The sequence below is a fragment of the Plectropomus leopardus genome, chromosome 21 (assembly GCF_026936395.1).
Source record: "Plectropomus leopardus strain MGB_pleo_1.0 chromosome 21, ASM2693639v1, whole genome shotgun sequence".
Taxonomy (NCBI): Eukaryota; Metazoa; Chordata; class Actinopteri; order Perciformes; family Serranidae; genus Plectropomus; species Plectropomus leopardus.
In genome coordinates, this window is record NC_142196.1 from 26,536,279 (window position 1) to 26,560,448 (window position 24,170).

General features: G+C 40.9%; 3 protein-coding genes across 6 annotated transcripts; all 3 read left to right on the plus strand.

The window, feature by feature from the left end:
* The first annotated feature begins 252 nt into the window (after nt 1–252).
* LOC121960719 (eukaryotic translation initiation factor 5A-1-like) lies at nt 253–8,012 on the plus strand. The gene is made up of 5 exons (XM_042510560.2): nt 253–344; nt 2,705–2,892; nt 4,116–4,220; nt 5,627–5,758; nt 6,846–8,012. Exons 2-5 carry the CDS (start codon nt 2,725–2,727, stop codon nt 6,909–6,911), a joined length of 471 nt encoding a protein of 156 aa, XP_042366494.1. The 5' UTR covers nt 253–344; nt 2,705–2,724; the 3' UTR covers nt 6,912–8,012.
* Nucleotides 8,013–10,214: 2,202 nt separating this feature from the next.
* rpl22l1 (ribosomal protein L22-like 1) lies at nt 10,215–13,462 on the plus strand. Of its 2 annotated transcripts, none has more exons than XM_088071987.1 (4): nt 10,215–10,406; nt 11,772–11,885; nt 12,161–12,282; nt 13,278–13,462. In XM_088071987.1, exons 1-4 carry the CDS (start codon nt 10,230–10,232, stop codon nt 13,420–13,422), a joined length of 558 nt encoding a protein of 185 aa, XP_087928113.1. In that variant the 5' UTR covers nt 10,215–10,229; the 3' UTR covers nt 13,423–13,462. The 2 variants fall into 2 exon arrangements, with proteins under 2 accessions (XP_087928113.1, XP_042366389.1); XM_042510455.2 differs by having other exon boundaries at nt 10,256–10,380.
* A 146-nt stretch (nt 13,463–13,608) lies between these two features.
* Nucleotides 13,609–24,119, plus strand: slc7a14b (solute carrier family 7 member 14b). 3 transcript variants are annotated; one of them, XM_088071985.1, is made up of 10 exons: nt 13,609–14,845; nt 15,011–16,990; nt 17,639–17,754; nt 18,262–18,587; nt 19,283–19,519; nt 19,641–19,858; nt 19,952–20,098; nt 20,634–20,842; nt 21,692–22,476; nt 22,576–24,119. In XM_088071985.1, the coding sequence occupies exons 4-10, from the start codon at nt 18,287–18,289 to the stop codon at nt 22,938–22,940; spliced, it is 2,262 nt and encodes a 753-aa protein (XP_087928111.1). In that variant the 5' UTR covers nt 13,609–14,845; nt 15,011–16,990; nt 17,639–17,754; nt 18,262–18,286; the 3' UTR covers nt 22,941–24,119. The 3 variants fall into 3 exon arrangements, with proteins under 3 accessions (XP_087928111.1, XP_042366334.1, XP_087928112.1); XM_042510400.2 differs by having other exon boundaries at nt 13,609–14,675; nt 16,942–16,990; XM_088071986.1 differs by having other exon boundaries at nt 13,609–17,015.
* Nucleotides 24,120–24,170: the final 51 nt, after the last annotated feature.

Here is a 24,170-nt window from a genome sequence, read left to right on the forward strand (position 1 = left end):
GACTGTGTCTTGGATTTTAGGCCATTGGGGGTTTAGGTAGGACTTCTGAGTTAGAGCAGGCTTAAAAAATGAAAAAAAAGTAAAATAATACTTAAATAAGCTTTTATTTTATAGTTGTAACAGTGGTGGGTGCTCCCTGCAGCCCTGCAGAGGCTCCTCCCGGGTTGCCAGGTCTGAGTGTTTTTGAGTGATCGGACCTGGCAACCCTTTCTGCCAGGCTGCCACCGGAAACCCCCCCTCCCCCCTCCTCCCCCCTCCTCCTCCCTCCTCCTCCTTCTTCCTCTACGGATGCTGCAGTAAAGTTGGCCGCGCCTGCGCAGTCTCGGTCCTCTTTTTCTTGGAAGGTAAGTGTGGCATGGCGCGTGTTTCTGCCTTGGGGGGGATAAACGGGGCTATTAACGGTTTTTTAACTCAACCCGCAGCGGATTTGCAGGTAGTAACGGCGCCGTGCGGCGGTGTGAGCACCTGCGGGGGCAGTTTGGTGGTTTCTGGGTGTGTGCGGACGGCGCTGGGTCTGGGTGTGGGAGTCCATGTTCCAGCTAACAGATTGAATCAAAGGGGACATGCGGCCTGCGGCGGCGGCGCGGTCCGCGAGAGCCGCCTGTCACCCCGTTAACGCTTTTACCGATCACAATCCGCGCTAAATTCGGCATCCCGCGTTTTAAAAGTCGATAACAAAAACGCGAAACCCGCATTTTTCGACCGCTGTCGATCCCCGCTTTTTAATCTGAGCCGAGCTGAATGGAGCCGTTAGCATCCCGCTAGCTAACGGTCGGATAACGGTATTTGTGCGGCAGGAGCGGCACGTTGGGCCGGTTAATAAACACCACGGCGGCGTTAGGAGCGACCCAACAAGTGTTGTTATTTTCATAAACGTTATTAGAAACTAAAAATGTAACGTAATTTGAGCTAATGTCGGCGTGCGTGACGTTATAGTCGGTTGGCTCCGTACCGTTATCTCGCGCTGTTGCACTTGTAAACTCCAGGCCGGCTAACCTGCTAGCTAAAATGTGTTTATGTCACATTACTAAAATTACTCCGCGTAATTCACCGTTAACTTCATGTTTATATCTTTAAAATAGCACCAACTCTCAGATTAACTCAGTCGTTAATGTTAGTTTTGATTAGTTTGTAAGTTTACTTTAGATAGTGTTTGTTAATTTAATAAAAATTAGTGTCGGATATAACGGGCGCAGCCGCCCAGCCTCGTGTTGAGCCGGACTAGTTGTCCGTGCGACACTGTTTTAACCCATTTTCATACTTTTTTTTACTGAATTTTGACTTAATTATTCAGAGTGCATTTCATGCAATCTGCGGAACAGATCATGAGGATGCCACTTTTTTCCGCCGAAATCTCGCGATATCGATTTCAACGCACAGTGGGGCCCTGCAAAGGCTGCAGAGCAAAGCCAGGGTAATTAAACTGGTGCTTAACTCGGCAAAACTAGGCCAAATTAAGTCGGTAAAAATAGGTATTTTATTATTCCATTAAGTAAAAATATTTGCATTTATTAAATCCAGCTGCAGTCCCCAAATTGTTTTTCTTTGTACTATCCTTAGGGGTGTTTTATTGCCATTTTCAGGGTTTCCACGTCCATGAGATTTCATGATCACGTTTTGCAGGCCTTGAAAAGTTAGGGAATTACATAAAATCCCTTGAAAGTTTTGAAAAAGGAAATGTATTTTCTGTTTAAAAAATAAGAGTTGTGACAATAATCTTTCATGAGCACCTTTCCAGTTAATGTAACATAATGCCAAATTTATTTTATAAGGCACAAGGTAGGTTTATTGGTCATTAAAAAAAAAAAAGAAAGAATGAAATTAAAGATATCTCCTGTAGCTGTCGACATAACGTAGCTGTAGATGCAGATTCATACTTAATAGTCATCTAAGATGTGTATTTGTTGTTTTTTTTTATAGCTGTTTAGCCGTTCTTCAGTATTTTTTCATGTTTTTTACTGAATTTTGACTTATTTAGAGTGTATTTTAATGAAATCTGTGGAACAGGTCATGTGGATGCCACTTTTCCTTAAATCGTGTGATATTGATTTAAATGCACAGTAGGGCTCTGGAAAGGCTGCAGAATAAAGCCAGGGACAGGGCAATTAATTGGTGTTTAGCCAAATTGTAATGGTTAAAGCATATTTTAATTACATCTTAAAATAATAACACCTGAACCCATCAAACCAAGGACATTTTCTAGTGGTGTTTTAGGTGTGATAATCAGAAATGGTATTTATTTATTTTAGGCTCAGTATGATTTAGTGCATAAATCAAGACACATAACATAAGATTGTTTGTATTTTAGTATGCAAGGATTAACATTTGATGCTTAACAGTAAAAGACATAATATAAAAAGGAACCATTAACAAAAGAGAACATGAAAACCAAAAACATTAGAAATCTGTTAATGTTTAGGAGTAAAGGAGCTGTGTGCCGGGTTCCCTCATTCATGGAAAACCTGGAAAAGTCATGGAATTAGTCAAAATCCCTTAGAAGTTTTGGCAAAAAAATTACTAAAACGATTAATCCAAATAGCTGCCAATTTTCTGTGGGTTGACTTAATTGTTGCAGCTCTAATCAGCATCGAGATGAGGTTTACACATCAGTGTCAGCTCCAGAATAAATCATGTCACGGATAAATTTGATTATTTAAATATTTTCAGCGTTTCAAGGTTATTAATGTGTGAATATGTTTTGCAGCACCCCTGACCCATCGCACCATGGCAGATCCCGATCTTGACTTCACGACTGGCGAGTCTGGCGCCTCCGCCACCTACCCCATGCAGTGCTCTGCGCTGCGTAAGAACGGGTACGTGGTGCTGAAGGGACGTCCCTGCAAAATTGTGGAGATGTCCACCTCCAAGACCGGCAAGCACGGACATGCCAAGGTAAACTTTTCTCCGCAGTCTGGTTATGAAATGAGAGCAGCTGTAAAGGGACATTTTAGAAATAAAAAAGCTCGACTGGTGTCAAAGATGAGCTTGGCGGCGACCTGAGGCTCAGTTTGAGGATCTCAGATTTCACATCGGTCTGATCCGAGCTGCCTCGAGTGTTGGCTGAAGTAAAGCTCCGTCTCCTTATCGTTTTCTTTAAACACCAGGGTGCTCCCACGTGGACTTTGCCCTCCTGTGGGACTCGGTCACGATAAATGGAAATTTGAGCTTCTGGTTGTGCATTTTTTAAGTTGCCTTCAGTTATTTAGTTAGATAAGACAATCCTTTATTTGTCCTACAATGGGGGGAATTTGATCATGACAGCAAAGGGATATCAAAGCGAGGTATGTACAAGATAAATAAAGCAAACAGAACAATATAATCGCTGTTTAACAGTAAATAGTTTAAAAATCGTTAATTTTAAACCTTAAAAATATGCGCAAAGCACCGTGTCTTCTTGATATTGGAATCACATTAAACCTGTTTCCTAAACGGGGAAAACATGGTTTATTTCATGATTCATGATCCGTCCAGAGACCACAGGCGGAAAAAAGCCTTGTGGTGCAGTTACAGCAGCGATAGTTATTTTGCACTGTCCCTGTTCCACAAGTGACCTGGTGTTTTTACAGGAAGTCTGCAGGTCTGAAATTCAGTTTTATTTAGTTAGTGTTTATTTCAAAGGGACACAGCATATGGATGAGCATCAGTATGAGACACAGGTGTAAATGTCAGTTAGCAGAACTGCAATTTTACATCCGTAGTCCCATGGCAAATAAAGAACGATAGAAATACCAAAGAAAAAGGGGCCAAAACGACATATAAAATCTCTGAAGTCATTAAATAGTATTATATTTTAATTTGTGAGGTCTTAATTGCCACAGTTGTTTTATAAAAAAAAATTCTGTCCTAATTTTTTAAAATCCTCCTGAAAAGTGTGAAAGCATTAAGTGTCTGATACCAATAAATAAAAAAAAATTAAAAATGTAAATAAAATTCCTTAATTTTAAATCACATCTTGGTTCAGCTGGAAATGCATCGTCATGATTGTGGTCTAAAGCTTTTCTTTTTCCATGTGTCGCGTGCTGATTTCATGAACACAGTTTCATTGTCTTTGGCTCCCTGCAGACATTTTTCTGCACTAAAACACTGTTTTTAATAAACTGAATGTTCCTCTGCAGGTTAACCTGGTTGGAATCGACATCTTCACCAACAAGAAGCATGAAGATATGTGCCCCTCCACCCACAACATGGATGTCCCCTCCATCAAGAGGATAGACTACCAGGTACGCAAATTATTATTAATTTATTAACAAACGTTTGCGTAACTCTGTAAGAACGGACGTGTGACGGCCGTGTTGGAAACTCGCTTTTCTTCAGCAGCTTCAGACGCTGCAGCCTGTAAATGTGCCACTCAATCTGATCGTGTGTTAAATTATTGCCGATGGCAGGAATATTTGATTATTAATACTAAAAGGAAAACATTTTCCCGTGATGACTGAAATAACGACTTTAATTGTGCCTGTGATCCAGTATGATCTGTCAGTGGAAACAGGAAATATAATGTGTACACAGCACTCTGACTGAGAACTGAGTTAAATTAGGGATGCAAAGTGTAAACATTCTCCTTAATCAGTTATTGGTAAAATTAGCGATTTGATTAATTGTTAATTGGAAAAAACTTTGCTTATTTCAAACAGCAAATGTATTTCTTCCATCATCAAGCTCAGAGCAGCATACTGCGTGGCACAGCCTGTTGATTAATCGATTAAATTCACATATTTGATTAAATTCTTAACGACTAATTCATAGATGGATTAGTTATCATCCCTAATTTAAACATAATTAAGTGAAGTGGAATATGTCAGATTCAGTCAGACATTTTTGCAACACGTGGGAGTGTCTTTCCTGCTCTGCCATTCGAGTTTTGAGGTTGAAAACTGAAAATTATCCGACCAAGCGGCAACTTCGGGTCTGGGAAAAAGAAAAAAACCAAAAAGCCAAAAACTGCAGTTCCTCTGATGTCCTTTTGAGGCCAAAACAGTCGGTCCGAACCCAACGTCCCAATGTTACAGCGCCGAGCCGAAATAAACACGTTTACAGCCTGTAGAGAGAAATGTTTCGGTCTCTATTCCTAATTTCTACGTTCATGATATCAGTTTTTGGTGAGAACTTTTAGATAACTCGCCTGTTTATCAATGATTAAAGTTACGTATATTTTCAGTGACAGGCGAGCGCCGTCTGCTGAGGTAACGAAACCGCGTCACACCCTCAGATTCAGGGCGAAGGCTCGGTTTTCTGTACGTCAGTGTGATTTCAGTTAATTCATATAATTAAAACACTTTAGTCGCCTGAAAAAGTTGTTCTTTGTTTATTTGTACTAAAATTGAATTTTAAGTTTTTCTGGTTATTGAAGTTTGTTTTTATGATTTCTCACCAGTGAAAATGATTTTTAGCATCAACTTTTCTCAACTTATCAGACCGTTCTACTTGTTTTATTATTGTTTGATTTTTATCTACATTACTGATTATTGATCACCTTTTTTTCACCCTTTTGGTCAAATCAGGTCACTTCTTGCTTCATTTTATTTTCTCTGGCAAATAAAAACGTAAAAACGGTGTTTACTGATTTGAAGTTAAAAGTCTGCGCTCGTGTAAACGTCTGTTTCCTAACGTGTCCTCTCGTTCCCAGTTGGTGAACATCAATGACAGCTACATGTCCTTGATGAGCGACAACGGCGACATCAGGGAGGACCTGCGTGTCCCCGAGAGCGAGGTCGGCAAGGAAATCGAGGCAAAGTTCGAAGCCGGCGATGAATTCATGGTACGTGTGAAGTAATTTGTGCAGCGGGTCAAAACAGAGCTACGTTCCCGTGTATGAAACGACTTTTGAGGGTTACGAAATTCTTTGAATCGTGTCTTTTAGTCACGGAGCCGGTAAATTCGGCTCCGTACGGTCAGGACAAGCAGAAGGTTTTGGGAAAGTCATGGAAATCTGTTTCACAAACCTGTAAGGAGTTTTCAAGGACTGTTGAAATACTGAAATTCCAATGATAATTTCTGTTTGTTTTTTTTTAAGTTTCTGGCTGTGAGAAACGGTGTTATTTTGGTGATCTTCTAAAATAACTGTAAATATATACTTATAAATATTGATTTTTTTTTTTTGTTTTTCCAAGACAGTTTTCTCCAACTTTCTTGTCAATAATTTTCTAATAATTTTCTTTCTTTTCTTTCGCCTTTTTGCTCAAAGCTGCTAAAATTTGCATCTGAAAGCACCAGGAAAGAGAAGTTTAAAGAATCCCACTTTTCTTTAAATATTATCACAAGTAGTAGTAAAAATGTTTTATTTTATTTATTTATTTTTGCTTTATCACCCAAAAATGTTAATAATAAAGAGGCCTTTTTTCCCCAAGAAAAACCTCCAGAATTTAAAATTTTCCTCAAAGTTATGGAAATTAAAAGGCAAAAATCACTAAAAATGTATATTTAAAAAAACAAATTGCCCATTTTTTCTGGAATATACACAAAAATATTTGATGAAAAAAACAAATGACTGAAAATTTGGGTTTAGAAGACAAGTTTTCTTAAAGTCGGTAAATGTTTTCTCCTAAAGCCTAAAGTCTGTATCGATGGGCGTTTCAGAGGTTTGATCTTTAAATTTTTCCTCAGTCGTGGAAACTAAAATGTGTAAATGATGATGGTAAATTTTTGACTTTAGCGGCATAAAAAAGCATCTTGAGCCAAAGCTGTTTGTGATTTTTCACTCTGCTGAGCGCGCCGGCTCTCGGTCCTGATTTAGAGCCGAACGTTTTCACACGGCAGTTCGAATGTTCGGGGGTGCGAGCTCCGTGTGTAAAGTTTCAGATGATTGACTCGAGCGTGTGTGTGTGTGTGTGTGTGTGTGTCTGCAGGTCACTGTCATTTCTGCCATGGGGGAGGAATGTGCTGTCGCTACCAAGGTCCTGGCCAGCAAATAGGGAGACGGACTTTGCTGCCCAGGCAACAAGCACCACCCACAACCAGTCTCTTGCATTCTCATTGGTTCAGTCACCAAAGCGTCGGCCTTCACAGACAACCTCAATCATTCTGTTGTGATTTCTCATCATTGATCTTTTTTTTTCTCCCCTTTTCGTTTCTCTTTTCCATCGCTGTTTGGGATAGTTCGGCGTCGGCTCGCCGCGTGGTCCTCCGCCTGATCACTGAGGTTTCGTTTGGTTAACAATCTACTTTATATATAAAAAAACAACTTCAAAAATAATGATCGGTCGCTCATTCCTGCTTATTTTTGCCTTCAAAGTGTTGGTTTTGCCACTCACATTCCTGAATGTTTAAATAACAACGGGATTCAGCTTTTGTATGATTATTTTTTTATATTCTTGAATATAGCGGGTCTAAAGCCTTTTAGAGGGAGGGGGAGGGGAGGGGGGCAGTTTTTTCAGTTAAGCCGTGGGAGGGAGGGGTAGCCCCTGTAGATGCTAAATTCTGGTTTAGGCCGTCCCTCTAGCAGCCATACCGCTTTCCAGCATGGCCTTCGCTCCGGTTCCTGCGTGGACTGGGCGCCACAAGGTCCGATTTTTCCTCCCAACCGCTGGGATTGGTGGTGGCGAGCACTTGTGAGCACTTGAGGTCCACCCCAGCATGTCAAAGCTCTAAAAACCAAGAAAAGAGAAGCGTTTTTTTTTTTTTCTCCCCTCCAAGAACAACAGAAACAAATTTCAGTGATTTAACCCTCGTGATGCCAGTCTCTTGTCTGTGTAGAAGTTTGAGGGGGCGTGAGGGTCCTGTGCGCTCACGCCTCTCGTCCAACCGGGGCGGTCGAGGGCTCGCCCCGCTGCCCCGGCCATCCCCCAATACAAAAGGAGTGTTATATTTTGTTTTGAGAGGCATGAGTGTGTAGCGGTGTGGGCCTCCGAAATGTGGGAGGCGGTTTGCAGTGAGGCGTGTGTTTCTTTTCGAGGGACTCGATCGGGTTGGGGAGGGTGGTAGAGTTGCAAACTTTTTGTTCACTCGAGGCCTTTGTCACCTGACTGGAGATGGCAAAAATAAAACGATGAAACAAATGGACAAAAAACTGCAAACGATGTCTGGTTTTCTGTCTCTAACACACACGATTCACTCGCTCGAGGGAAATTTCTGGAAAACTAAACGCACTTCGGATGTTTTTGAAGTCTGTGAACACATCTTGTGTTATTACACGACGTCAAAAATTTAAGAAATTCAACAATAATTTCTGTTTTTACTGATTGTAGCTTTGATAAATTGTCATTTTGGTGTATTTAGAGGAAAACATGCAGTTTGAAAGGCATGTTATAAAGAAATACAGATATATCTTAACAAAACGGCCAAAATATTTTTTGTTTAAAAAATTGCCCCCCAAAAAAAGCTTTTTTTCTTTAAAAAAAAATGCAGATTTTTTTGTTTTTGTTTAATAATTTGCCAAATATAACAAATGTTTTCTTTAAAACATAAAAACACATATAAAATGTTTAAAAGTCACTCAAAATGTAAAACTGTGTAAATTTTTTTTAAAAAGTTTTTTTTTCAAAAAAAAATGGCAAAAATTCACTTGAATGTTTTGTGAAAATCAATATTTTTTAAGAAAATCTTAAATCTTAAATTTAAAATAAGTTTCCTTTGAAATGACCATATTAAAAAAGAAAACATAAACATCTGCATTCTGAATATCAAAGTGAAGTTTGGTTCGTTCAGTCTTCAGCCGGAGGAACTGAGATCTCTCCAACCTTAAAAACAGCAGCACACAAACCTGATGATTTACAGCCACGCAGTACACGGAAAGAAGGAATAATTCAGATTTGATCCTGTTCAAACATGAATGTGTTCAGAGTAACAAAGATCACAAATGCAGATTTTGTTTTGAATAAAACTTGAGTCACAGAAAACCACAAACAGGTTTGTTCTTGTCTCGTGATCAGTTCCTCCCACAGAAATAAATGCAGTTAGTCATCGATGCGCGCATGCGCTCGCTCTCTCTGGGTTCAGATCCTCAAAATTTTTCGGTCATGTGGCTGCCTGCAAGTTTTCGCAATAGTTTGTTAAAAATGACTCAGCATTTTCACGAGGATATTATGAAGCAGGCTACTTTACACACAACTGAAGCAACCCTGAATACAATCTGTGTTATTTTAATTAGTAATGGGGACGCTTTGGTTCAAAATCAAATATGGTTGATCGTATATTTAGGATGAATATTATTTAGCTCGCCTCTCCAACCATTTTCTAATTTAAACCAGAAAATAAAGTGATTGACACTGAATTGATTTTGTACTTCTAGTATCAAGAAGGCATCAGAGAGCATAAAAGAGCCCCTGACAGAGGTCCTAACTAAGACCCGAATGTCCTAAAATCACAGACACGTCCTAAATGTTCTAAAATCCATGAAATGTCCTAAAATCCTACATTTGATTTAAAGTCCTTGAAACATCCTAAAATCCTGGGAACGTCCTTAAATACTCAATTTGCCCTCAAATCCCAAAAACATCCTAAAATCCGAGAAATATCTCAAATCCTAGAATTATTGTAAACTACATCCTAAACTTCCTAAAATATTAGCTTTGTCCCAGAAATGTCCTCAAAAACTAAAAATGTCCTAAAATCATAGAAACATGTATGGAGCTGCAGTAACTGGCCCCTGGCCCCCTGTCTTTTTGTAAAAGTGGCCCCTGATCAGAGGAAGTTACGTATCCCTGCCATTCACTCTGTTCTCTCTGTAAATGTGATTTCTCTTGTGCGCTGAAGCTTCTTTTGTCGCGTGTTTGCGTTTGAAGTCACGGCAGCAGAGACAGACTCAGACACACCCTGCCTGAGCGTCCCCAGTGGTAATGTAACGATGACTCCTCTCTCGTGCACGTGTGCACACCGAGCCATAAACAGCACCACAATGGAAAGAAGGATGCACGTTAACCATCTGACCAGTTATGGTTTCTCTGAGTCATCAGGACCCATTTTATTTTCTCCCTGTGTGTCTCTGTGCTCAAACAAACACAACTGAATGACCAGGGCTCTGTGTGTGTGTGTGTGTGTGTGTGTGTGTGTAGGCTGTGAATGATTGACCAGGCTCAGCAGGTTTATTATCAGGGTGTGTTTGGGCTGCAGTTGACCTTTGGACCTGCATCATCCCTGCACAAACAAAACTTCACTATAAAATCATTTGTTTTAAGACAAACCTGTGTAATATTTAAATATAGCGGTTGATATTGCGGGTAAAATAAAGTCCAAATAAACATCTGATAGTTATTTAAGAGTTCGGCGTGGTTATCAGTCTCCGTTACTCGTTAATGGCGCTATTTTCCCAAAATAATGTGCTTATATCTGCAGCGACACTAAGGTTACCATATTTGGTAAGGGCGTTCCACGCGGCACGATTTACGTCATTTCTGCGTCACTTCCGGATCTCCCTTTCCCTTCCGATCTCTCAACATGGCGCCGGTAAGTCCCAGCAGCTCCAACGAAATGTGAGCAATTTAATGGAAATTCCTTCGCATTTCCTCCATTTTCTGTCTCGTTATGTACTGAAATAAAACAAAGCTTTGACCGTAAAGCTGCGTGTTAAACATCGAGCGCTTTTCTAGTGAAGAAGACCGAGAGCTAGCAGAGTTAGCATTAGCTCGTCGTAGATTTGACGTTTTCTGACACGTGCTTCATTCATTAGTCCGGGACAGGACGCCAAAGTCCACACAAAAAATGTGGTTTTATCTCATTTCAGTGTTTTTCTTCCGCTTAACTACTAAATCTGATGTGTCAATGTGCTGTATAAATCCCTCATAGCAGTTCGGCATAACTTTGACATTAGTTTTCTTTCTATTAGCCCAAAAAAAGCTTAAATGAAACGATGTTTATATTAATGCTGCTCATTCAAAGATCAGACAGAGCAAATTGGCATCATTGTCTTATCTTAAAAAATTAACGTAACAAAAATGAGCTGAAATTATCAAGACATTGGTAAAAAAAAAAAGAAAAGAAAAAAATTAGCAAACAAAAATGGAAATTATCTGAAAAAGTGTTAAAATAATACATATAATGTTAATATTAAATATGAAAAATAGAGTAAGATTAGTATAAGAAAAGTTTTTATTTGGCAAATATCTGAAGGATTCAGAAACATTCAAATCATTGCGACAGGCGTCTTATATGTTTACCAGCAGGTATAATCAGTTAAAAACTATATTGCTTTCTTTCACAGTAAAGATGATGAGTAATAGCTTGAGTTTTTAGACATAATTCACCAGTCAGCAGTTACAATTCTGTTATGTTTGTTATATTTAACCCTGTGTAATAGTCATCTATTTAAGACATTAATTCTTTATGACACTTTAACTGTGCAACAATTACAGTAATAATCTGTTATTCAGCTGCAGTCTACCTTTAACATGATGCACATATTGTATATATTGCTTATCTCGACTTCTGTATTTATTGTGTTGTATATTTTAGCATATTGCACGTTTTTTGTACTTATTAACATACTTATAAACTTTTACGTATTAATTTGTATGTCGTTATATAGCATGAGGCATATTTTATTGTTTACATACTCAGAATATTAGACATATTTTAAGTGTGTTTCATACTGGTGTGAAATTGAAGCAAAGTGCACATATTTTATTAACATTTTTTACTTATTTTGTTCTTTATTATTTATACTAAATGTGATTTTCTATGCGTTACGTGAGAGCGTCTAACAATTATACATTTTCTCACAGGGTTCAATAAAATATTTGAATTATAACTTTTAAAATGAGCAGAATCAGATGAGATGAGCAGCTAAAACCTGACGTCACTGACTGTGGCTTATTTTTACTTATTTTTAAATTTGGCAGCTCAAACAAAAGAGACCAGCTGTTGGCAAAAAGGCCAAAAAAGGAGCTTCATGGAAGTTCACGCTGGACCTGACGCACCCCGTGGAGGACGGGATCCTGGACTCTGCAAACTTTGTAAGTCTCAGTGCACGCGTCAGCGCCTTTATGGGTTCAGAGACTTTAATTAGAAATTAGGAAAATTTGTCAAAAATCCAGTTAAATGTCTTGCAGGTTATTTATTTCAAAATTAGATCCTGAAAAGGGTTAATGCAGTGATCTCTGCCGGCAGCTAACGTCATGTCTGGACTAGGGTCCTCTTCCCTAGCTCCCGGTATACTAGGGTCCTCTTCCCTAGCTCCCGGTATACTAGGGTCCTCTTCCCTAGTGCGTCACTGTGTTGTGTCCGACAGGAAACCTTCCTCAAAGAGAGGATAAAGGTCAACGGAAAGACGGGGAACCTGGGAAACATCGTGCAGGTCGGCCGCATGAAGAACAAGATCAACGTCACGTCGGAGAAGCAGTTCTCCAAAAGGTGAGCCGGAGAGATGTGCTGCAGAGCGTTTTAAGATTAAATATAACCTGAAAGTTCTGGAAAAGTCACGAAATTCTGTTCAACAAGATTTTATCATTACACAGTGTTTTCAAGGACCGTCAGAAATGTGGAAAATCCAACAATAATTTCTGTTTTTACACGTAATTCAGTGTTTTTAAACAAAAACATGCCTTGAATAAGAGAAAAGCAGCATTATTATTTGCTTTAAAATTGACAAAACCTTTTTTTTTTAAGAAAAAGAGTATTTAAAAATATTGAAAAATGTACCCTCCCAAAAAATAAAGAGAAAATCAACAAATAATTTGAAAGAAAAAGTTACAGTTTTTTTTCAATTTACATTGACAAAACATTTTAAAGAAAAAAATAGCCAACATTTAGAAAAAATAAAAATACAAAAAAACATGCTTTTTAAGGCCCATGAGTTTGAAAGCACATTTCTTTAAAAATAAAATGATGATGATAATAATAATAATAATAATAATAATAATAATAACAATAACAATAATAATAATAATAAATGAAAAAACACCTTTTTTTCCAATAAGGAATATATATATATATATATATATATATATATATATATATATATATATAAAATAAGATACAGTCGTTTTGAAGCTGAACCGCCTCCTCCTCTTACAAATAACAAACAGTCCCTAAGTTGTATTGAAATATTCAGTTCTAATGCTTTTCTGAATTCATTATTTTTTAAAAATAAATATTTAAAAAAGCTTTTATAAAGTCATAAACTGAGTAATAATATTGATGGTTGTTTATTTGGTCTCTAAAATCTGCCTAAAAGTCCTGGAAATTAATTGGTAAAACGCATTATGAACCCTGATTATAATAATTAAAACTCAAATGTTTCATTCATCAAAAACAAAAATGCTGTTGTGTATGTGCACCTTTTTCACGAGAATAATTTGTATTTTATGTAAATTTGTGGGACTAAACGACCCCTCGTCTCCCTCCAGGTATCTGAAGTACTTAACAAAGAAGTACCTGAAGAAGAACAACCTCCGTGATTGGCTGCGAGTGGTGGCGTCCGACAAGGAGACGTATGAGCTGCGGTACTTCCAGATCAGTCAGGACGACGAGGAGTCGGAGGCAGACGAGTAAACAGCTGTCCGTGTGTCAGGAGAATAAATGTGGAAAACGACTTTTCTATCTTGTTTTTTAATTCATTTATTTTTAATTCTGCTGTTTTCTCAAAAATAACCTAAATGTGTGTCAAAAGTGTCGTTTACCGCTGCTGTTTTTAGTAACGTCTCTTTTTACACACATTGTTTCAACTATATGAACTATATATATAGTTAAGGGTTAATTTATTGAAAATCTGCAACAAAGTCAAACCATGAAATACAAGTTTATTCAAAGATGAAAAAAACAAAATATTTTATTTTTATGGAGTACAGCAGATGTCTTTACTGCACAAAATGCCTCCTTCAAAGTCAAGCTTTAAAAAAAATACATCAGTATTTTCTACTTTAATTTATTTTAACCAACATCAGTCCTAATCATAATTATCAAATATTCATTCATTTAAAGATTTTTAACCTTTAAATGCCTTTTTTTATGATGCCACTATGTTTATATATATATAAAGTATATATATGGAAATAGCATGTATTTCCTCCATATGCCAAATATGGTCAAAATGACCTCATCAGGTGGAAAATAGTCAAAATGACAAATTCAGAGTCAAAAGCCCAGAATGACACCCAGAAATAATACAAGTCCTGTTTTTCTGCTCTGATGGCTGTGGGATCAAAAATGTCAGTTTGAATGGGTTTCAATGGAGCATTTTTGGACCTGAACAGTCTGAATGTAACTATTTAGTTTCCACAGTGTATTTTAGACTTATTGTAGGAGCTGAGCTGCAAATTCACTGATTACACTCAAATACACAATCTGGACTACATTTAGGACACATGCATCAACACACACACAGTTATCACAACAGGAAGAGTGAAAAGCACCTAAAATGCACCAAACAGTCTGTAAGGGTTAATGAGAGAATGTAAACATCTTACTGGTGTGATGTTTGCAGGTGTATCTGGAGATGGCTGTGTAGTAGTTCTTTAAATACACACTAGGTGGTGCTACAGATACTTTTTTATCACAAAACTGAATATTATGAAGAGAATAGAGACTCGGCTGGTGCATCGAGGTACCAGATATGTCACATAAGATAAAGTTTAAAGTAATCTGGACTTAAATCTGACATTAAGTCCTTTAAAGTGTGGGTCAAAAACACTGCATCCATAATTCTGTTTCTAAAGTGTCATTCTTTGGCAGATTATTCTTCAAATTTTGGAAATCTCCAAAAGACAAACAGCTGTTATCTCAGGCAGAGCAGCGCTCTTTATGACGTAAGTTTGATGTGTAAAATCAAACATATTAAACAAGTTTAACATCCGCAAACGTAATAAACCACAAATGTAATAAAGAATATTTAAAGTACCAAATATCAGCCCCAATAATCAGCCAGACTGATGATCTGTTGACCTTTAATACAGATGTCTTTTGTGGACATTTGAAGGTAATTTCGTATTACGTTTGTGGGATTATTGCATTAAAAACTGCAGATTTGTATCATATTTATGGTTTATTACGTTTGCGGGTGTTAAAAGACATTTATACAACGTCCAGAAAAGACATCGTTATGACATAACTAGTTATAGATGTCTTTTGTGGACATTTGAAGGTAATTTCGTATTACGTTTGTGGGATTATTGCATTAAAAGCTGCAGATTAAAGTTGCGTTTGCAGGTGTTAAAACAAGTTTGTAAGGTTTAAATGTGTGTGAAAGGCGTCTGAACGCAGCACAAGAAAACTGATGTCGATCCGGGTTCAAAGGGTTAACAGGCAGACGCTCGTTTTTCTGCTTTATAAAGTTGAGTCTGTCCATCTTCTCTCCTGTATGACGCCGCAGGCCGCCAGCGAAAACCTTTATTCCCTTAAACAGAAAAGGATGTTTTGCTGCTCTGTCTGAGTGTGTGTGTGTGTGTGTGTGTGTGTGTGTGTGTGTGTGTCTGGATTCACTCCCGTGTGCTCATCTGTCTCGTATAAAGCACGTATCCTCAGGAATGCGTCCACCTTCAGCGGCTGGTAGCGTCTCAGACCTTTTGTACAGACTCACGGAGAGATTTGGGTTTTTCTAACACGTTGACGCTGAACGTTTGACTGTTAGATTTAAACATTAAAAAACACGGAGGTCCGATCGTTAAATTAGGAGAAAATATGAAGACTAAGATAAAGTCCCCACATCTTACTTACTGGTATTGTGTATTTAGGTATTTTCCGAATCACGGCGTCGGTATTTTTCACTTTAGGTCGTCAGAACCACAAAAACACGAGTTCCCGTGAGGTGTCTCTGATGTTTACATCTCAGGTTGTCATGGGAACCAGCCTCTCGTCCATGAGTAGACGATGTTGGGAGGTTTCATTTGAAAATGTGCAGGGGGACTCAACTGGCTTTGACCGGGGGCCACTTCTGCTAAATGACTGGAGGCCAGGGGCCAGACGCAGCGGCCCCAAATGTGTTTCGAGGATTTAAGGATGTTTCGAGGATTTTAGGCGTTGCTAGGATTTGAGGATGTCTATAGGATTTAAGGATGTTTTCAAAATTTTAGGGCATTTCTAGCATTTTAGAACGTTTCTACAATTTCGAGACAATTCCAGGATCTGGATCTGATTATTACCACCATCAAAGCTCCTCTGAATCTGGCAGTCACATGACGCTGCTCACGTTTGCTGCTGACGCCAAAACACGCTCAGAGTGAGCTGAGACTCGGGGTGGGTTCACTGTTTTCCCCCTCAAACCCTCCTGCAGAGCAGCGTCTGCAGGGAGCAGCTGAGTGTCTCGTTTTGGCTGTTTTGGGCCGGCATGTTGCAGGTCTGCGGCTGTAATCGGACTCTGTGTATCCGATTACACCTGCAGACAACAATACAACACGCACAGCCACACATCATACAGTGTGTGTGTAATGTAGCATGTTTTCTTACTGTGTTGTCATATTTGTGTGTTTTCTTAATGTTAATGTTCACAGTGCAAATGCTGTGCAGGTGTCACAAAACTGATGATGTTTTCTTGATTTGCTTTTTGCTCTTTTGTGTTTTCAAAGGCCGTGGCCTGTTTGCCCCCAAAAAGGGAGTAAACTGCTGACTCACACCCCGACACTGGAACCCTATCCACGCGTTTTATTTATCAGCTTTTATAGGCTGATTATTAAGATTCATGACCGAAAACTGCCCCTGCAGCTAGAAATGTGGAAATAGGAGATAACTTTCCATGACACACACGCACACACACGCACACACACACACACACACACACACACACACACACACACACACCTGGTCAGTTCTCAGCTCTGCATACAAAGAGTAAAGAAACGTCACCTGTGGCAGCTGCAGCACAAACTTAACTCACAGCAGCTATTATATCCTCCGTCCTATGAATGAATGATGACACACACACACACACACACACACACACACACACACACACACACACACACACACCTGTCCAGTCTCAGGTGCTGAATAATGAATCAGCCTGATCACATGGTGTCAGCTCTGCAGCATTAACGCTGTCGTCCCCTCTCGTCTCCTGTCGTCTCTGTCTCCCTGCAGGTCTGCAGAGGACGAGGACTCAGACCTTCTTCAGGAAAACACACAGCCAGTGAGTGTCTCACCTGTCTGCTCAGGTGCTTTTCTTTTACCTGCATGTTTTATCAGCCTAATAGCCAGAAACCGTCTGTGTGTTTGAGTCTCTTGAACCTGTTGATCAGGCGTTGAGTTCAGGTTTGTAAAGTCTGTCTGCGGTTCAGTTTTAGCTCCTAAAGTCGTGTCTTTCCGTCGTGAAAGTGGATCCTCGTTCTTCATGAATGTTTCAGAGCGGGAGTCTCGCTTGAGTGAGTGACGGTGATCATCACCTGCTGCCTCACATCTCACATGCACAGATAAAATATATTGACCTTTTTATCATTTCATTGTTTATGTATCGAAGGATTGTCACGTTTTCTAAAATATGGCATTATAGAATCAGTTTTCCCAAATTATACGAAAACATCATTTTCCTTTTACCTTTTTTTTCGAGCTGATAGTTTCAGTTTTATTTGTTTTATTTTTGGAAGTTTCCACCTCAGAACCAAATCGAAGTCAGTCAGTTGAAGCAGTTAAAAATCATAATAATTTGTTCTACTGAGGACACAAAAATAAGTAAAATCACAGCTGAAAACCGTTTGTATAGTTGTGTGTATAGAATTTTTTTTATTGTATCATTGATTACTTTTACTTTAGTTACTTATCTGAATACTTTTTTCCACAGAGTCCGTGTCCTCCGTCTGGATCTGTGGCTCAAACGTAAAGGATGAGGAGAGCGATGATGAGAGGATGATCGAGGGAGTCACAGAGAGAAGTTAAGAGTCAAAAACACATCAACAGGTGATTAACTATGGAGGACTGAAACCGACAAAATCTAAAATAAATGAATAAATGAATAAAAATGGCAAAATGTATTTACTGTCCTATTTTTTAATCAATATTATCATTTTCATATTTATTTGCTTATTTATCTATGAATTATTTTCGACTCTATTTATTTAATTTACCATTTTATTTTCCATTTTCCACATTAATTTATTCATTTTAAAATGTGTTTATTTGTATAATTATTTATGCATTTATTTATGTATTATTTTCCCCATTTGCCTCCCCCTCCATTTAGTCCTTAAACATATTTACCTTTTCTCTTTTGCACCCACATTCCCACCTCATTAGGCGAATGAGGGCGGCTGGTCTGTGTGCAATGGCGGCGTCAACTTTTCACCTATTGGTTGACAAATTAATAAATCGAATCGCTCAAATAAATTGATAAATAAAATGGATAATTACAAATATTGCCGTTTTTTTGCATTTTCATTTATTTCTTTTTGATTTTGTCGGTTTCAGTCCTCCTTATTCAACAGGTGCGGCGATGGCGGCATGGCTGAGCCGGCTGTCTCTGGGCGACGCCTGGTACAGCATGTACTCCCGCCTGCTGCGGACCAAACCCGTGGGCTCCATGGCTCACAGCACCGACGACCTCACCGAGCTCGGGGAGGGGGCGGCGGTCGGGCTCGCCAAAGTCCTGACCACCGTGGACCTGGTGTCGCTCGGAGTGGGCAGCTGCGTCGGCACGGGGATGTACGTGGTCGCCGGTTTGGTCGCCAAGGCGATGGCTGGACCAGGAGTCATCCTGTCTTTCATTATCGCAGCATTGGCGTCCATACTGTCAGGTGAGACAACAGGAAGTGACACAACAGAGCATTGTTTAAGGGACTATTTTTAGCAGCGGATTTATCCAGGTTTGATGCTTGATTGAGTTGAACTATACGACAGTGTGTGAGTTTTTGGACACTCTACTGCAGTAATACTCAGCTTACAGTCTGGGGACCATTCTGGGCCCTGACAGGGTGCCTGGTGGCCCCCCAACCCATTTATAATATATAAAATATATAAAAATTTAAAAAATCCTAGAAATGTCCCAAAATCCTAAAAACGTCCTAAAATTCTAGAGATGTCCTAAAGTCCTAAAAATGTCTTAAAATTCTAGAAATGTCCTGAAATCCTTAGAAATGTCATAAAGTCACAGAAATGTGCAAAGTCCAAAAAATATCAAAAAATCTGAGAAATGTCCTAAAATCTTAAAAATTTCCTAAAATCTTAAAAATTTCCTAAAATCTTAAAAATTTCCTAAAATCCTAGATATGTCCTAAAATCTGAGGAACGTTCTGAAATTCAAGAAACGTCCTAAAATCCCCAAATCGTCCTAAAATGTTCGAAACATGTATGGGGCTGCTGCCACCGGCCACTGCAGTTCTGTCATTTTGCAAAATTGGTCCCCAAAGAAATCAAGTTGAGGCTCCCTCTTCTATTGTAATCCTAAAAGACGTCCGTTGTCTCACTGTCCTGTGTGTATTTTTGTCTTCAGGTGTGTGTTACGCAGAGTTCGGTGTCCGGGTCCCGAAGACGACCGGCTCGGCCTACACCTACAGCTACGTGACAGTCGGGGAGTTTGTGGCGTTTTTCATCGGCTGGAATCTGATCCTGGAGTACCTGATCGGCACGGCGGCGGGGGCGTCGGCCCTCAGCAGCATGTTCGACTCTCTGGCCAATCACAGCATCAGCAACTACATGATGACGCACCTGGGCACGCTGCGAGGACTCGGTCAGTATGAACAGAAATTCTATTGCCATCAAAGAGTGGGGACATTTTCGTGGACGGACAGAAGGGGCTTTAAAGCTGATGCTGAAGCCAATAATTGCCGCTGTTTGTCTGCGTGTCTCAGGTAAAGGTGAGGACACGTATCCGGACCTGCTGGCCCTGTTCATCGCCCTGCTGGTCACAGTCATCATCGCTCTCGGTGTGCGCAACTCCGTTGGCTTCAACAACGTCCTCAACGTGGTCAACCTGGTGGTCTGGGTCTTCATGATCATCGCCGGACTCTTCTTCCTGTCCGCCAGCAACTGGGAGGGCGGCCAGTTCCTGCCCTACGGCTGGTCGGGGGTGAGATCCTCAACCGCTCTGGTGTTTTAGTCGCTTCTTTAAATCAATAAAACCGACCGTAAAAGTAAAAAATGATCTCTCGTTGCTGATCAGGTGATGCAGGGTGCTGCGACTTGCTTCTACGCTTTCATCGGCTTCGACATCATCGCGACGACGGGAGAGGAGGCGAAGAACCCAAACACCTCCATCCCGTACGCCATCACCGCCTCACTGGTCACCTGCCTCACTGCATACGTGTCGGTCAGTACGCCGTTTCATGTACTTTGGAAAGAAGCCACAAAATCTCTGGCAACAGTTGCGTTTTTTGCTTTCTGTCGCGCCTCTGCTAAAACACGTCAACAAATTTTTTTGCAGCCCACAACTGTCTTCCACATTCTTGCATCGAAGCTGCTACTTAATAGGAATTGTTTGCCATTTTCAGCAGTCAAATGTGACTTTTCTGATGAAAATGTGGCGTGCCCCCTTTATGTCACGTAAAAAAGCACGAATAGTTTCAGTTTCTGAAGTTATTTTGAAGCTTGGAGCCAGAAAATGAAAGAATGGAGCCAGGGCTGAACTGTCATTGGAGGGTCGACCTGTCAATCAAGCAAACGCAGCGTCAGACATTTACAGTTTTATATAAAAGATTATGTATTTTTAAAGTCCAGGTTTAGTCGGACTAACACAATAATTGAAATTTTTTGCATTGACTGTGGATGGTGAAAAAAGATCTCAGGGTGAAAACAGGCCCTTTAATCGATGATCTCTGAAGTTGTTAACCCTTTCCTGTGTGCAGGTGAGTGTGATCCTGACTCTGATGGTTCCCTACAACCTGATCGACGGCTCGGCTCCTCTCATGGAGATGTTCGCGGTGCACGGCTTCCTGTGGGGGAAATACACTGTGGCAGTCGGCTCCATCGCCGGACTCACCGTCTCTCTGCTGGGCTCCTTGTTCCCGATGCCCAGAGTCATCTACGCCATGTCCCGGGATGGCCTGCTGTTCAGGTGAGAAGGCACAAATGTGGGTAAAGTAAGGTAAGGTAAAGGTAAAGGTAAGGTAAGGTTAAAATAAGGTAAGGTAAAGTAAGGTATAGTAAGGTTAAGGTAAGGTAAGGTAAGGTAAAGGTCAGTTAGGTTAGGTAAGGTAAGAGTAAGGTAAGGTAAGGTTAAGATAAAGTAAGGTAAAGTAAGGTATAGTAAGGTTAAGTTAAGGTAAGGTAAAGCAAACAAATGGAGCTTACAGTCGGGTAAGGTAAGCTAAAGGTCAGACAGGTAAGGGTAAGGTAAAGGTAAGGTTACGGTAAGGTAAGGGTAAGGTAAAGGTATGGGTAAGGTAAAGGTAAAGGTAAAGGTAAGGTTAAGGTAAAGCTAAGTGTAAGGTTAAGGTATGGTAAGGGTAATGTAAAGGTAAGGGTAAGGTAAGGTAAGGGTATAGTAAAGGTAAGGGTTATGGAAAGGTAAAGGTAAGGGTAATGTAAGGTTAAGGGTAAGGTAAAGGTAAGGGTAAGGTAACTTTACGTAGGTAGATTTCGTCCACAGCGGGTGAGTTGGACTCCTTTTCACGCTCACCATCAACAGCAAATAAATAATAATAACAAACACAAATAAAAGCCAGATAAAAATAAGAGTGAACCATGAGTCAATAAAAATAGTAATAAAAGCAAGAGAAAAAAAAACACCAATCAGTAAAAACGTGGTAGGTAAAAAACACGACAGGGATAGAAATGGAAAAGTAAAAACAGGGTTTGAAAGTTCAAAGATCAATAAATAGTCAATAAATAATCCTGAATTTGCTCCTGCGTGATCAGAGCGGTGTTGCAGGACGTCGGATGATTTTTCCTCTTGCTTCTGCAGGTTTTTGTCTCACGTGTCTGCGGTCACACACACTCCCACGGTGGCGTGCGTGGTGTCGGGGAGCTTCGCGGCCCTCCTGGCTCTGCTGGTGAGCCTTCGGGACCTGATCGAGATGATGTCCATCGGCACGCTGCTGGCGTACACTCTGGTCAGCGTGTGCGTGCTCTTACTGCGCTACCAGCCGGACGACCAGACCGACGCGCACCAGTACGACGCTGAGGAGGACGTGCCCGGCCTGAAGCTCCAGGACGACGTCGCCGTTCCCACCAAAGACGACCAGATGCTAATCGGAGACCCAGATGGCGACGGATCAGCGTCTTACCACGCGGGCGGGGCTGAGGGCGAGGGGGGCGACTCTGAGTTCCACACAGGCCCCGCCTCACTGCTGAAAAGGCTTCTGGGAGGTCATTACTACACCCTGCGGCTGCGGCTGGGAATGCCCGAAGCGTCGGCCCGGCCCACCCCCGCCACCGGCCGTATCGTGACCCGGTGCACCCTCCTCTTCTTCTTCACGTCCTTCTTCCTCTGGTCCACGGTTTTGTTCGGCGTGGAGCAGGGAAGCGGCGCCGGGGCCGTGTTTTCAGGCCTCATGGCCACGCTGATGGCGGGCTCCTTGGCGAAGCTTTTAATCATGATCCTACAGCAGCCAGAGAGCGGGAGGAAGCTGCCCTACATGGCGCCCTGCGTGCCCTTTGTCCCCGCGGCGGCCATATTGGTCAACAGCTACCTCATGCTTAAACTGTCGTCCCTCACCTGGGCCAGGTTCACCGTGTGGTGCCTCGTCGGTGAGTGCAGTAAAAAAAGTTCTGTCCATTTTCTAACGTCATAACTCATGACTGATCACTGATGTTTCGTGTTTAACCGTCACGTTCGTCCATCCGCAGGTTTGTTGATCTACGGTTGTTACGGAGTGTGGCACAGCACGCTGGAGCTGGACGCCCGGGAGCAGCAGGCGCACGCCAGCTCCTACCAGCGCTACGATGACCACCTCGACGACGACACCTTCTCCCCCGACGACAGCCTTTACCCCGAGGAGAAGGACGACAGGCCGTACCAGGGCTGGTCTGCCCCGGAGGAGAGGGGATACCATCAGCAGCGGGAGTATCAGCGTGATGGAGAGCCGCATCAGAGCCAGTACGAGGACGATGGTGACCAGTACGGATACCAGTCTGGACCGGGAGGCCAGTCTGCGAGCAGAGGCAGAGGAAGGACCAATCATGGCTTTGATGCAGGTGAAGAGGACGACTGAGCGGAGGATGTTTCCGAAATTATCATCCACCGAACAAAACTTTGGAAGTGCCGTCTAAACGAGATCCAAAATCACACCGCAGGATTTTATTTCAATATTTTCCGCTGAATTCCTCATCTGTCCGCTCCGTGTAAACCCGGTCCGGATATCAGAGGAGGAGGTACACGAGGACACGATGGACGCCTCCCATCACAGATGTCTCACCGCGTCAAAGCTGCCGCAGCTGCAAGAGCTTCAGCTGATTTTCGTGTCTTTATTGTAACGGTGAATCTCCTCCAGCATCCGTCCTGGTTTTTACCTTCAGCCTTCAGCGTAAAAAACAGCGTAAACCTTCCCCCCAAAAAAGCGAAGATCTAGTGCTCCTCATCTTCCTCTAAAGTTTTAAACACTGCGCTTTAAATCAGTGGTTACCCACAAATCCATGGCACAATTATGCTGCGTTCAGACCGACTTTAAACGCTTTCTACCTGCAAAAAGTTGGAAAATCCTTCCGTTAGAGTATCGCACACCTCGATCAGCTCTTTAATGAACAGATCTACTCCTCCAAATGGATTTCTTGGATCTGATTTCATCGTCTTATGGGTCCATGAAATAACAGACCTCCGATAGTGTTTTTGACGTGAATATCTTCTTACAGACAGATTGCTTAAAGATCAATATTAACCCTTTAAAACCTGGACCTTGTACTGCAATCAGATGCCTTCCGCAGGCATTCAAACCTTTGAAACAAATTGGTTTGGTTTGTCCCACAAACTGCAAGAAATTTGAGATTAGAGATTAGATTTGCAAAGTTATTATTAAGCATTTTTTGGGTAATTTTAACTTTTTTTTGCTTTTTTTTTCCTGATAACTTTCAGGTAAGTTTCTTTGTACTTTTGTATTATTTTTTTTACTAATTCTGTGCTCATATTTGGGTCATTTCTTCTGAAGTTTCTCACTCTGTTCTTCCCAAGACAGCCAATTTGCTCAGGAATTAAAGGGTTAATCAGGTTAAACAAAAAATGTGATCAAAACACCCACCCTAACTTTTGAACAAGCCCTCCTGGAGCGTTGTGTGATGGATCCATTTGGAAATCTCTCTGTTTGGGTAACAAAAAGTCAGTTTTCCAACATAAATCTGCAGGTAAACGAGAATTTAAATGATGTTTTTTATCTCTGCTTCCTGTGGTCGTCTCACGGGCGTCTGGTCGCCTGTCACGCGGCGTTCGTCGCCTGTCTGGCGGCTCGGTC